Here is a 13,949-nt window from a genome sequence, read left to right as displayed (position 1 = left end):
TCAAATCCAGCAAAGGGCTTGATCTCACTTTAAAGGCTTAGGTGTGTTATTTTTCCAGGATCTGAACCCTCACTTTTTTTTTTTAACTTCCTGTAAGTATAGCACACCTACCTACCTTTTCAACTCCCCAAAGTCACAGCAAACCCAAGAAATGATGTTACCGATAAAAAGTGTGAAAAGGACGAGTCCAGGTAGAGCAGTCAGAGGGAAGCTTGTAAATATCGTTCTTTATTGCACACATGACATTTGTTCTCCTCATATTTATTCTTTTTTTTCCTCTTTTTTTGGTGTGAGCAACAAAAACTGGCATTACATGTTTTACACCCTATTGAAAAATTCTCAGTCTAACCCTGTATAATAAAAAACAAGATAACACAAAACAAAATAAAGACTACTTCACATAAAAACTTACAACTCCACAAAAAAGGAAATCTCACAGATATTGCATCACTAAATGGATGAGAAACTTACAATATATCATACTAGTATTTTTTTTAGGAAAAAATTGTTTTATACTATTAAATGCATATATATCATTATTATTTTTTTAAAAGGAAGAAAAATCCAGTGGCGCGAATTTATTTCTGTATTTTGGTAGCATTTTTCTTTCAACCACCTGAGTGCTACATCGCTGAGACCAGTACTGATTGGTTAAACCTGCCGTTTAACTCATTGGAGGAATGTTTGTTAAACAGAGGTGAAGAAGAAAAAGAGATTGACAGGTGAGAAGGTAGTTAGTAGATAAATACACTGAATGTCCTGTGACAGATTTGGAAAAGACACTGAGAACTCTGCCAGAGATGGCAGCAGTATGCAACCAGCAGCAGTTCACTGCATACTGTGGTCCGATTAGAAAGTTCTCAGTGGATCAAATCGAAAACAGGACCCATTAAGCCAAAGTTTAATGGTGGGAAACATCTGTGACCAAATTCCCCCTCTTTTTTTTTTTTTTGGTCAAATTTCCCAGTTTAAAGGGAAAAAAAAAGAAAAAAAAAGTGTGCATTGTGCTTGGGTATTTAGTTTTGTGTGCTCAACAAGGCAAAAATAAAAACAACAGCTTTTGGTGAGATAAAGGGAGGCAGAAAATTGGCACTTGAATGATAATGTACAAAAATATATAATTTTCCAATCTGAGAAAGAAAAGGCACTTTTTAAACAGAGCTGCGGTATTTTAGGCAGCGTTTGTAGTTTACTGTGCTTCAGAAAAGAACTCACACCGGGTTACTGTCTTTTTCATCAGCTCGTTTGTTGACGGGAGCCACTGAAAACCTCTCCGACATATAAAAAGGCAAGGCTTGTGACAGCTAGTGGACGGATTTTTAGCTCAAATTGCTCATTACGACACAGACGAGCCAATCGAAAAAAAAAAAAAAAAAAAAAAAAAAAAAAAAAAAAAAAGAACACATTAAAGGCCAATCCTAGATTAATAAATAAAAAGCTTATGTCTAACAATCAAAAACGCACAGCGAAAAAACATAAAATTACAATTTTTTGGCTTGCCTGTAATGTAATCTCTGCCTTTATTTGCTGGTGTATAAGCAGGTGTTAAAGGTTAAAGAAAAATAAAAACATGTTAATGTTAATTTTCCAAGTCGAGAAATGTTAGTTTTTATGTTAGACACTTTAATTCTTGCTCTCCGCTCGCTGAGACACGAAGAGAATTGTAACAAGTTAAGGCCAAGTTGTTTTGGTTGCTGCAGATATTAAAAAGGAGGAACCCCCCGCCCCCAAAATAATGATCTGGAGGCAACAACTCAGCAGGTTAAAGTAATAATCGGGATTAATGAAGTTAATCTTTTGCTTGTGTGTCAGTGTCAATACCTCGAGTAAAGAGTGGAGGAAGAAGAGAGCTGAATAAAGAAAAAGGAGAAGAAAGCTCAATGAACCCCAGGACGAGTTTAATGTCAGCAGGAGGATGAAAAAACACGAAACAAAAAAGAAACCACACACACACACACTGGCAGTGTTTCAGACGAGGAAAATCCACTCTGGACAGAAAAAAAGGTGATAAATACTAACAAGCTGAAAGCCATATCAGCATTCTTACACTGGAAGAAATAGTACGGTTGTTTTGATCCCAGAGCACTTCATATTGGCGTGGTGTACTGGTGTGTGTCTAAGCGTTATAGATGCTCCCAAATGGCCTAGTATTAGCCGTTATATCAATAAGCTGAATGGGGAGAAGTGTTCACCAAACAGGCAACAGCTGGTGATAACAGTAATGCTCCAATCCAGGCATAACAAGCCAGGGATGCAATAGAGGGAAAGTGGGGAAAAAATAAAATAAAATACAGCTTTAGACGTTCACACGACTGCCATCTATAAATTTGCCCCCCCGCCCGAGTGTCTGTTGTAAATAACTCACGACATCTATAATGTGCAGTGATGAGATGTTCTGCTCTTCACATTCACAGTAAAATTAATCCCTTTGAGATGACTAATATGAGTATTTTTGCACAGCTTGCGATTAGTCCTGCACTAACTAATGGTTAGAGATAGTGTGTGTGTGTCTGTGTGTGTGTGTGTGTGTGTGTATGTAGGGAGGAAATGGGAGTTTTATCTTCTGGGGATTAGGGCGTTTTGACTTTGCGTGTGGAGATGTATTTGTTTTTTTAATCAGTGCGCGCCTCGTTGGAGAGAGAACAGCCGACCCAGAGGTTAACCCGTGACCTCAAGCAACGTGGGGCTTGTTGTTTCAGACAGGGCGACACTTCCTGCCGTCTCACGGAGGGGGCGGCGGAGGGTCAGTGACACAGGCGGACAGGACAACTAACAAAAAGTTGCTTGGGAGAGACGACAAGACACAGCAGCAGTGTTGGGTGCAAGTATGAAGAGACATTTTTTTGTTGGTTTCTTTTTTTGTTGTCAGCACAGAGGTGAGAGCGCGTGAGCGGCAGTGAGGGACATTTATCAACTCGTGCAGTTTCCAGTTAGATCTGTGCGTGTGTAGTGTGGTTTTATGTAGAGCACACTCGTTCATGTAATGTGCGCTGTCAGTCAGTGGAAGTGGTGGCAGGACAACTGGTTTTAATCGTGTTAGTCCGTGAACCAGACCAGAGGTAATACATTCATGAAACTGGTTATAAACACAAGACAAAATATCAGCAAGTTAGTAAAATTCTTACTAAGAATGTTTTATTAAAATAAATGCCAAGAGGTTAATAAGAAAAAAAATAACAGCATACACCATGAAAACTAAATGCAAGCATGTAAAAATACTCGTGACAAGGAAAAAAATTAACTAATAAAGTAGCTAATGAGTTAAACAAGCTGGGAATCAGCAAGAAAACAAAACAAAATGTAACAGGGAAAAAGGCAACACTCCCCACAAGAGACAGTTTTCGAGATGTAAAAGAGATGAGGGGAGGGGGCGGGGGAGAAGGAGGAGAGAGGGTCGTTTAAGGGCGAGGGGGGTTGCAGTGGGTTTCATTTAAAAAAAAAAAAAAAAAAAAAGAAGAAGAAGAAGAAGAAAAAAAGCACTCAGAAACATGATTAATATACATATAAAATGAGATTAGAAAAATACATTATAAACCTGTAACAATGGCTGTTAATTACATTATCATACATGTAGTAGGCAGGCCAGAGAGAATACGGTAGGTATAAGAGTCAACCTTTCCCCTGATGGTCTTATCCAGCCTTTCACAATGACACAGCAAGTTGTAACATTGCAGAGGGAATTTTCTTAATACTGTCAAATGCCGAATAACCATCTCTTGCTCCACTTTAATATTGCATTTCAATTTAATAAAAAATAATAACACTGAAAAAGAATATTTCATTGACCTTTCACTGTAACAGCATGATGAAAGAGCTATGAATAGAGGGAAGAAAAAAAAACAACAAAAAAAACCCAAAACCGCCAAGTGTTATATTGGATTTAAGAATTCCTCGATTTTAATATTATTTCACCTTCCAGCAATAAACTGTCAGTTGTTTCAACAGCTGAGAACTGTTTGGCGGTGAAGCGGGCCTCGCTTGTTTCATTATTCCAACATTTCAGCTGTCCAATTTAAACCTCATGATTGTATTGATAGTTTGTTGTCAAACTGACGCTGAGAGACGTGGACTGGATGCTTTCAGTTTGCAGCTGTTGAAACAAAAACAAACAGGCGTAGTGGGGACGACCCTCCCCACCCGCTGTTCGCTCTTCCATCCACTCCCTTGAACGTCATGTATTTTTCTTAGCTCATAATAAAAACAAACAAACAAACAAACAAACAAACTATAAAAAAGAAAAAAAAAACATGTTCCGGCAGACTACTGGGTCACGACTGGCAGTTCAATTTGTTCTAGGAAGTTAGTCAAAGTCACCAAAAATCAAGACAATATCTCGTTTGATCGTTAGAATCGAAATAACAATAATAATAAAAAAAAAAAAAACAGAGAACAAAATCTGCTCATACCGCAGAGTAAAGGGCCATCAGGTAAAAGGAAAAGAGAAAAAAATCATTTCAGGAAGACAAAACCATGGCACATGTTTGTAGCTGGTCAAAACGACTGCTATTCTTTTTGCATAGAATAACTTCGGTAACGCCACGATACGGTGGCGGCTACCCTGCTCGACCTTTCAGAGCGTGTAACACCAGCCATTCCTCTCTGCGCCATCTTGGTGGGTGCTGGATATTATTGAACACAACTGGAATACTAGAAAACAGAAACCGCTGTCGATAAGGCACTTTGATTTGATCTTTTTAAGCTCTCTAGGCGACCGTCTCACTCTGATGCTCGCTAACTTTCCGAAGGGTCGTGACTGTTTTGGTCTTCCTTTTCCAATCATATTCAAGGTCAACAGCACTTCTCCCCCTCCCCCACTTGCCCCCCCCCCCATTTCCCCTATACGGTTTTAAACTTTTTTTCTTTATTTTTTTCAGATTTTGTAACTGCAAGTAAAGTATCAAAAGCTAAAATTGCCAAAAATAGATCTTATTTTTTCTCATCTCCAGCACCCTGTAAAATTATCTTTTTTTTTTTTGTTCTCTTCTGTATTTGAATATGCAATGACATATCTACATTTTTATATATTTATATATATATTTATATATATAAGACGTATGTATAAAGCAATTTGAACAGGCAGGCATGGCTTTCACATCCTATTTTTTTCTTGAGAGAGTTAAACAAAAGATTGTGGGCTCAGAAGCTAGACTATGATCACAGGGAGGTGTGACACATTGTGGATGCGCTTTTGGATCGTTTACCTCGAGTTTAAAAAAAGAAAAAAGAAAAAGAAAAAAGAAATTTCATCAGTAAAAAAAACAAACACAAAAATGCAAGTAGGCTCAGATTATGCCAACTGCATGATTCAACTCATGTAAAGTCTTCAAACTGGGGTTAAAACTTAAAATACATTTAAAAAGAATTAGTCAAACGTGGAGATGGAAAAAATGGCAAAATAAAATAATCTGTTTGGCAACGTGGCTGATGAAACAACTTAATATAGAATCCAGGTAACATGGCAAAAGCATTTATGTACAGAACTTCAAAGTGCCCCCCTCCCCCCTTTGCTGTCACTGTGTAACATGTTGATTTAGTGTTGATTAGCATCGCTTCACCTTAAAAGAAAACAGAGCAGTAATGGGTGAGAAATCATCTAAACTGACTGGCTGGCTGGCTGTTACAGCTGAAGGCAGGCACTAAAAATTCACACCCTTTTAAACTCTTAAAAATCACAAAGAGAGCCCTCTGTGAGACAGATGCATAACTGCAGATATATAATTCACTGGCAAACCCTTTGGCTAAATATGCACACTTAATACTTTTTTTTGTCTTTGTGATCACAGCTCAGCTAACTCATTGAGATTTTTTTTTGTCAAAATACATCAGGCACTGTATAGTGGATGTAGTGTGGATGGGGGGGCAATTTCCCTCTCCCTCCCCCCGAAGCCTCAACACACCCTACTTTCATTGTAGTATTAATTAAAAACACACACACAAAAACACACAAAGAACCATCAGCCCAAGTAGTGACCTTCCCATCTTGCCCTTCATCATTTCTTAAGCTTCTGCGGCCTGCTTTGAACATCAGTTTGCGTACTGCTTTAGAGCTAACCACCTCGCCTTGGTTTTGCTGGTCAGGTTTAAGCAAAAGCTAATTAGTCAAATATGAACAACAGGGGAAAAAAAAGGACAAAATCAAGTGGAGAAAATGACTAAAAAAAAAAGCATTAAAAACAGACAGGAGAAAAACAAAACACATAAATCATAAAAAGCTCCTTTAGCAATCATTTCAGCCATGCTTTTTAAAAAATTAAATAAAAACAAAGACAGAAAGCTGTTTAGAGGGGCACACCCAGAATGTGTCAGCTCAAAATTACATCTTAGAGCTCAACAACTGAACTACACGTGAAAATGACAGAAATTAAACAAGTTAATGTGAGTGTATGTTCTCTTTCCTTCTATTTCTTTTTCTCTCCCCGTGGGTGGGTTTTGGAACAGGGTGGGAGCAGGTAGACGCTCTTATATCTATATTTTGAGGGAGGGGAGGGGAGGAGGGGCTGTCAATCTGAGGGCCATTACTCTGAAACCAAATGGTTTGCGTCAAATAAATACTCAACTTTGATTCATCCAAAGGGAGGTCACCACATCAGAGTAATTAGAGGAAGGGGGTGGGGTGTGTGGGGTGGGGGTCTTTATTGCTATGTAATTCAGTGCAGATTTATGAGTCATACCACAAACACGTCCACCCAGTGTGTGATTCATGAAGAAAAAGAAAGAGAAAGAATGGGAATCGAACTCAATGAACAAAGGGAAAAAAAATATTTATGAATATCACACAACTTTGTTGGGTTTTCGTTGTGTTTCTGTGAAGATTCTGCGTTGGTTTCTACTTTTTTTCTCTCTTTTTTTTTTTTTAATTGTCAGAATGTGTTAGGGTAACTGTACGGGCAGGCGCCTCTCTCTCTCTCTCTCACACACTTGCGTCCGAGAGGCTAGCAAAAGGCAATTACCAGTTAACTGATCAGCAGGCAGGCTTGGGGCGGCTCGTCATTGGGTGAAGAGTTCAGAGGTCAGAAGGTCATGTGTTAGTTGCCGGTGGCGGCTAGGTGGTTAGAAACAAAAACAAAACAAACAGAAAAAAAAAGATAGAAAGGATATTAGTGTCAGCAAGAAGAGACTGGAATGACATCATTTTAACAATAAAATGAATGCAATCTCTTACGTCGCCCCCTGCTCTTAGTCCCCTGCCAATATGAGGTGAACCCAGCTAATCTCACTGCGATCATGGCGCCACAGCGGCATGATCCAAACTACTAAGCCCCACCCTGAATCAGGTAGCTTGGTGGTTTAAATAAAGCGCACATTGCCCCCAAAACCAAAAATCGAAGCAAAGAGAGGTCGAACAGACAAACAAAGTAACAAAAATCTAGTGTTTTAGTGTCGTTCGAGTTGGAATGCAAGCTCCAAACAGTGTGATTAGTGTTAAGGAGACTTAATAACTAGAGTTATGTGAAGCATAACTAAGACTAGTGTTATATGTGCAATGAATAGATGAATCGCTGTTTTCCGATTCGTTCTCTTTATTTAGCAGTATATTTTTATAGAATATAAATATACACAAAACCATAAATACATTTGATATAAAATGCTCAAATATAAAATGACAGTACCTCATGTACAACTGAAATATTAAAAATGTACTTTAGCTTTATTTCAATATATTTGCAATACACTGGAGAGAATGCAAGCTACCTCAGCTTATGTCTGTGCGTGCCTATCTTCCATAGAAAAATCAAAAAATCAAAAATAAATGTAAATTTCAAGGTGAAATGGGGCCTGGTAGCAGCACGGCCACTTGCCTTATGCCTGCTATGTCTTTACGATACAGTATAGAAATGAGTCTCCTTTTTCTCTGCTCCTTATGAGTCGAGGAGATAAATCATGTATGGGAACAAGCCTGCCCCATTTTAGGCTCGAATCTCACTTCAGAGGAATGTCATTATACACTTTCAACACTGCCTGCAAAGTACTACCTGTCCTGGCTTCACAGCTGCAAAAACCCAAACCTTTCAACATCACTTTTGCCTGAGCTTTGACATATACACAGTCTGCACATACTGCATATGTTAAGTACTAAATGTAAACAAAATGTGCATACCACAATCAACCATTTAGCTGGCGTGTGGCGATACGGGGTAGGAAAGGTGGCAGGGGGACAGGAAAACAAAACAAAATGCAATACAGACAATGTAGAAATTCCCAACTAAGGCATCGAGGCATAATATAATAATCACTGAAATGCATAAGTCAACATCAAAGTGTAGCTAGGAGACTAAACTGACCTCTGTCAGCGGTCACAATCCTTTGGTAAGGATGGACCCGCGTGTCATGCCGTCTCACTTTAGTAGCCATTGCACCTAGATTGTAACAGGTCCACAGGGTTAGAAACCGTTCACTTTGAGGAGGGCAAAAACAGTCATTTGTACAGTGATAACATTCACATTTTTAACCATTATAATGCTCGGATTACACAACAATACACAGAATAACATAATACAGATTATAGTACATATACACACAAACACGTCTTCTTTTTTTTTTACCTTTTACATGTAGAAAAAAATGCAGTAGAAAAAAAAATTATACATCTTTTTGGAGATTTACTTAGTATTTAAAAATGCATAACTTAAGTACTAAAATTCCACAGTGCTCAGAGTTATATGTGGGTGGGTGGGTGGGGGGGCAGGTAAAGGGTACAGGCTCCAGGGCTGTCTAGAAAAATAATGTGATTCTTCCTGTGGGATCCAAAAGGGGAACAGAGAGAAATTTGTCTCTTCATTTTGAAAGGTGGGGAAATCCAATACAGCTCTGATGGTAATTGAATAGTGCCAGACACCACCTGCCTCTCTCTCTCTCCTTCATTTTCTCTTTCCCTTTTCAACATTTCTCTCCAGGTCAATCTGCTCACTAGCGGCACAGGCTGTCATTTCCCTCCTATATTTGTCACAAGTGATTTCTTTCTACTGCAGCGGTTGACACCGCCTCGTATGCATCACAAAAACTGTTTGTGTGCCACACTATGTTCAAGTATTACAAATTTCAGATGTGTGCATGGATTTAAAACAACAACACAAAAATGAAATAGAAAAACATTTCCCAGAGGAAGCAAGGACATGCGAAATAAGTTATAAAAAAAGATTTTCTTCTGGCATTATCAAGAGCGGATTTTTTTTGGCCCATGACTACACAGCTAACTACACTACTCTGAAGTAGCAGATGGCCTGACATTTCTTTATTCTCAGAGAAGCCGTTGGTGGCTAGATACAGTAGCGCAGGAAACTGAGCCAAGTCTGTGAGTATGTGTGTGTGCGCGCGAGTATGAGAGGGAGCGTGTTCCACAGGGCCCTGTGTTGCTGAAGGCACCAATCGATAGTGTGAGTAAATAAAATGCACTAAGCTGGTGTAACCCTGCAAGTTAAAGAGAGAAAAGCCAGTCAGCTGCCCCTGTCTGTTCTACACATGACTCCCAGAGGCACCTCAAATACACAGGTCAGCTAAAACCACACTTGTGTCTGCTGCTGCCAAATGAATCTGTGAACATTAGTGAAGTGCAGTGTCAAATTAAATCTGGAAAGCGGCTAACAAAGGTTTCTCCTGCCTAACGCGGGAAACGGCTTTTCTTTTGTGTTAACTAGAGCCTTAATATAACATATGGGGACGGTACCAGGCCTAAACCTAGTTCTTTCTTCTTTGGTAGCAGATGAGCTGAGCTTAAAGCACCGTCGGGGATAAACACAACATATATTAGGGAGTGAGGGGGGGAATTTAATGAACATCCCCAGTGGGAGTGAGAGGGACTATCTGCAGGCATTGAGGCCTGCCTGCAGACAACAGCGCAGAGAAATAATTTCAAAAGCTGCAGAAATCCGAGGGGATCTGCCGCCAGACTGAATATACCTCTAGGCCAGTGCATGAAAGGGTTAGGGAGCAGACCTGCGTGTATGCGAGTGTGTTACTGTCAGTGTGCCTCGTTTCACGCTGAGGCAAGTGCAAGTCCACCTATAATAAACCTTGCAGACAAGAGGCAATATAAACCTGAGAGCGCAACTGTTTGGCAAGAACGTAACTAAACAGTGAATATCCTTAGTCTATAGAGAACTTCCCATTAGCCTGGCCCTCACACAAGGTAATTATTGCCCCCCATTGCCATTTAACAAAGTGTCCATGAGCAACATAGCTGGTCATCCCATCACCAAGAGCTTCATCAGTACATCCACCCTGTGAGTTTGTCTGTTTTGATCCTCAGGTGGACACGACATATTTACCTTTCAACAAGTCCTGACTGTGGCTCATGGAAGCCGCGTCCAGCACCCCAGCTCCGGGGTAAAACAAGCTGGCCTCTTGTCCAGGCTGGCTAAAGCTGGTCGCTGTACCTGCGGCACCCATGCTTCCCCAGGCTCTCTTACCTAGAACCCCACTGTGCTCGATGGGGTACTCCAGCAGGGAGGTGGGTGCCAAGGCATAAGGGTACTCGTAGGGGGTGGTGTAGATAAGCCCGCCATCCGGTGTGGGAGGCACCAGGGTGGGGGTGCCATTGGGCAGCATGGCAGCCATCTGAGTGGGCCGGATGAGGTTCATGATGGGGGCCCCGGCTGGCGTTGGAGGCCGCAGTGCCGGGGGAGGCAACACCTGACCTGTGGAGGTCGCTATGAGGCGAGGGCCCTGAGCGGCTGCTGCCGCCGCTGCAAGAGAGAACGCAAGGGTGGCTGCCATAAGCAAGAGAGTGAAGGACAGAAACAGAAAGAAAGACAGAGGACAAGAGATAAAGTGTAGCGTGGTTGAACAATATCACAGATGAAAAGTGAAGTGTGAAAATACGAAAGGGGGAAAGGAAGGGTGAACAGGAAGTGGCAGAGAGAGATAGAGAGAAAGGGGAGAGGAGCAAAAGGGAAAATTAGTCCATGCAATGATCATGGTGGTGAACCACAAAAGCGACAATCTTTTGCCAACATTGCCAAACAAAATAAAAAAAATAATAAAATCACCCCACACACCAAAACACAAGAAGCACAAAAATACTGAAATAACGCCATCATCCCAGTGCATCTGAAGCAGACCGATCACCATAGCAGCTACACATTCACCTACTGGAAATGATATGGGTGAGTTAAATGACACGCATGCCAACAGAAACAGAGCTGTTGACTTCATACAGAGGAGGAAGCAGTTTTTATGGCATAAATAAATAAATAAGGAAAATTTTGAACTTGATGTGAAGGTCAGAGTGGGAGCATTTAAACTTAAAGAAATGCCCATCCTCTGCAAAGTCAGCACTCAGTTTGTGTTGGATGACAAATGGACATACAAATATAATTCTTATAGAGGCTAAGTATTAGCATGTTCTATAAGCTGTGCCACACAAGCTTCCCCAAAGGGAAGCCTATTAAATAAAGTGCTTTTGTAACTGCAGTTGGGTGGTGGGCTACTTCATCATGGCTCCCATTTAGGCAGATGTTAAACGAGAAAAATTCAACAAAGAAATTAATCGCTTAAACTTTCATTTTAAAAAAAGTGTACAGAATAACCAATTTTTAGTGACATTTTTAATTAAATTTTGATTAATTATTAAGAAAATAATCACATGCACAAGTTCAGATTAACTTGCTATTAAGTCAAACATTGGGGCTGTATATGATTTACATTTTCAAACATAATTTGGTGATTACAAAACACACGTGAATCAGCAACTGACATGCAGAACTGAGCAGGTGAAATACAGCAATGTGCTTAATATTTAAAGTCTGCCAGGAGCGAGTAAAACAGGGTGAATGCATGTGGATTGCAGGGGAAAGGATGGGTGGATGAAAGGATGGTAGAGAGGACAAGAAATATGGAGAAAAATGGAACAGAGGTATTCCTACTTATGGTTGGAAAACAGTTTTGAAAAAGAGGTCTGCTCATAGTCAGAGATAATATGATGTATGCACACAGTGGAGCTGACTGCACATTTATTTAATGAAAACCAAAAGTATGAGTTAATGGGAAATATTGGAAAAATATCATTAAAATATTAAAGGTTTTTATTATGTATGGAAGAAAACTGATGGATTATGGAAATCGGGGATATGGTTGCTTTTTTACTGCAGCTCACTTACGTGTTTTGACGTTGTTATCTCTGTATGTCCCATTGAGAATAGCTAGCTCCATCAGCTGCATCTTCTTCAAATTGTCCTCTCCCTCCGCCTGTTAAAAAACAAAACAAAACATTTTAATACTCACATTAACACACCTTACATTGATTAACATGAGCCGACAACTATCGGACAACTAAAACAATCCGCATGAAGACAATTTCACCTAACCGCATATCTGGGTGTTGCCGTTAAATCATTTGGACACGACATGTCATCTGCTCTCCAGAAGCACTGGTTGGACTGGGTTTAGGGAAGCAGATATGAGATAAGCTAAAGTGCTGTTGTCATGGCAGAGTGCCTTGTTGTTACTAAAATGCTGACAGAGACATTAAGTGTGGGAATGCATATTCATAATCCATATCAGAATGATAATTACTGTAATTTTCTTTGCTCCCTTGTGCGCAATCAAATGCGCAATAACCGCACTGGCTAATGTCAGTCCTGTCAATTAATGTTTGGATAAATAAATACAAAAGCAGCAGCCACTGTCATTATCGCCAAATTAGGGGACTGAAATTATTCACGGAAAGCAATTAAGATAGCACCCCTCCTTCCTCCTCCCACTCACCCATCCATTCCTCCCAGTTTCTTTTCTGCACCTCGCCCCACCCCACCCAAACTTAATTTCCCCTGAAGCTACCGAACATTCAATAACCATGACAACACAAACCCCTCCCTGTGATTTTCCAGGTTGTACGTCACAATATAGGCACGGTCTTACGTGGCTTATTTACAAAACCGAGGGTGCACGTGAAGCCTTGCTGACCTCAGGTTAACCTCAAGTCAGTTATTGATTTTATACCTTTTGCTGGTTCAAGGTAAAATTGTGACACTTGTTCCCTCACTAGTTCAACTCGTAGGCACATACACTCTGCACCAGCATTTAAACGCCTCATGTGTGCACAGAGTAAGGCAAACCTGCCTGTCAGGGTGGCAGGAATGAAAGCAGAAAGGCAGATACTGAACCTCCTCCGTTTCTCTATTTTGTCTAGGTGCAGAGTGTGTCTCCTGGACTAATTCACAGTTCAACAACAGCCTGCAGCTCCATTCACAGGACGATAAGGGAAGAAAAGACGTGGAAGGAGAGAGAGAAAGAAACGGAAAAAGAACGAGGGCTCAGAATTAAGCCCTCCCCTGAGACTCCTCTTCAACACAGACACCGAGAGAGGAAGAGAAAGAGCGAGGTTAAGCAAGAGAAAAAGTGACAGAGGCTGGTCTCCCTTGACTAAATATAAAGCTGTGGCTTCAGAGCAGTCACAGCATTCAACAGTGTGTCTGCGTGCGTGTGTGTGTGTCTGTGTGCACACGGCATGTTTAGTGTACCACAGAGCTGCCAATTAATGAAGCAAGGAAATTTCTTTTCCTTCGCTACCTCCACTGTGATCTGTCTCTCTTTTCTTTTAATAGGGAGGTCTTAAAGCATGAAAACGACACTGAATTATTCCAAGCTGCAAAGGCTGATCAAACAATAACTAGTGATTCAACAGACATGTTTTTATTTTCCAGGTAATTAGAAATTGATTGATTAAACAAACAGCTTTACATTACCAATAATTAACATCTAATTATCATTCATTTCATTCAAAATGGCGTTCTAATATTCACCTCTGAATCAAATATTTTACATCTAATCAAATGACAACTTATGCTAACTAGCACATTCAGAAATTGGTTAAAATAAATAAAAAAAATCAAGCTACAGGCTTGAACGGTGCTGTATGACAGAAAAGTCAAGACAAGGTGTTAAAATAGCAGCCTAGCACTATTTTACTCCCTCGCCATTAGCTTTGGAGGTGAGCAAAGGGCCGCTTGACA

General features: G+C 40.3%; 1 protein-coding gene across 5 annotated transcripts in view; it reads right to left on the bottom strand.

The window, feature by feature from the left end:
* Nucleotides 1–207: 207 nt before the first annotated feature.
* The window catches only part of qkia (QKI, KH domain containing, RNA binding a), an 81,146-nt gene continuing 67,404 nt past the window's right edge, over nt 208–13,949 (bottom strand). Inside the window, exons 5-8 of one of the 5 annotated variants that reach the window (XM_084915155.1) lie at nt 12,096–12,183; nt 10,266–10,706; nt 8,283–8,357; nt 208–7,042 (exon numbers count right to left, since the gene is read on the bottom strand). In XM_084915155.1, coding sequence (XP_084771281.1) covers nt 7,026–7,042; nt 8,283–8,357; nt 10,266–10,706; nt 12,096–12,183 — 621 coding nt within the window. In that variant the 3' untranslated portion in view covers nt 208–7,025. Of the gene's footprint in view, nt 7,043–7,500; nt 8,358–10,265; nt 10,707–12,095; nt 12,184–13,949 lie in introns of those variants that run through there. The other 4 variants (XM_084915158.1, XM_084915154.1, XM_084915157.1 and 1 more) reach the window with 4 other exon arrangements.

This window comes from Perissodus microlepis, chromosome 19 (genome assembly GCF_051167445.1).
Source record: "Perissodus microlepis isolate ML-2025 ecotype Zambia chromosome 19, ASM5116744v1, whole genome shotgun sequence".
NCBI lineage: Eukaryota > Metazoa > Chordata > Actinopteri > Cichliformes > Cichlidae > Perissodus > Perissodus microlepis.
This window is presented reverse-complemented; position numbering and strand designations above follow the sequence as displayed.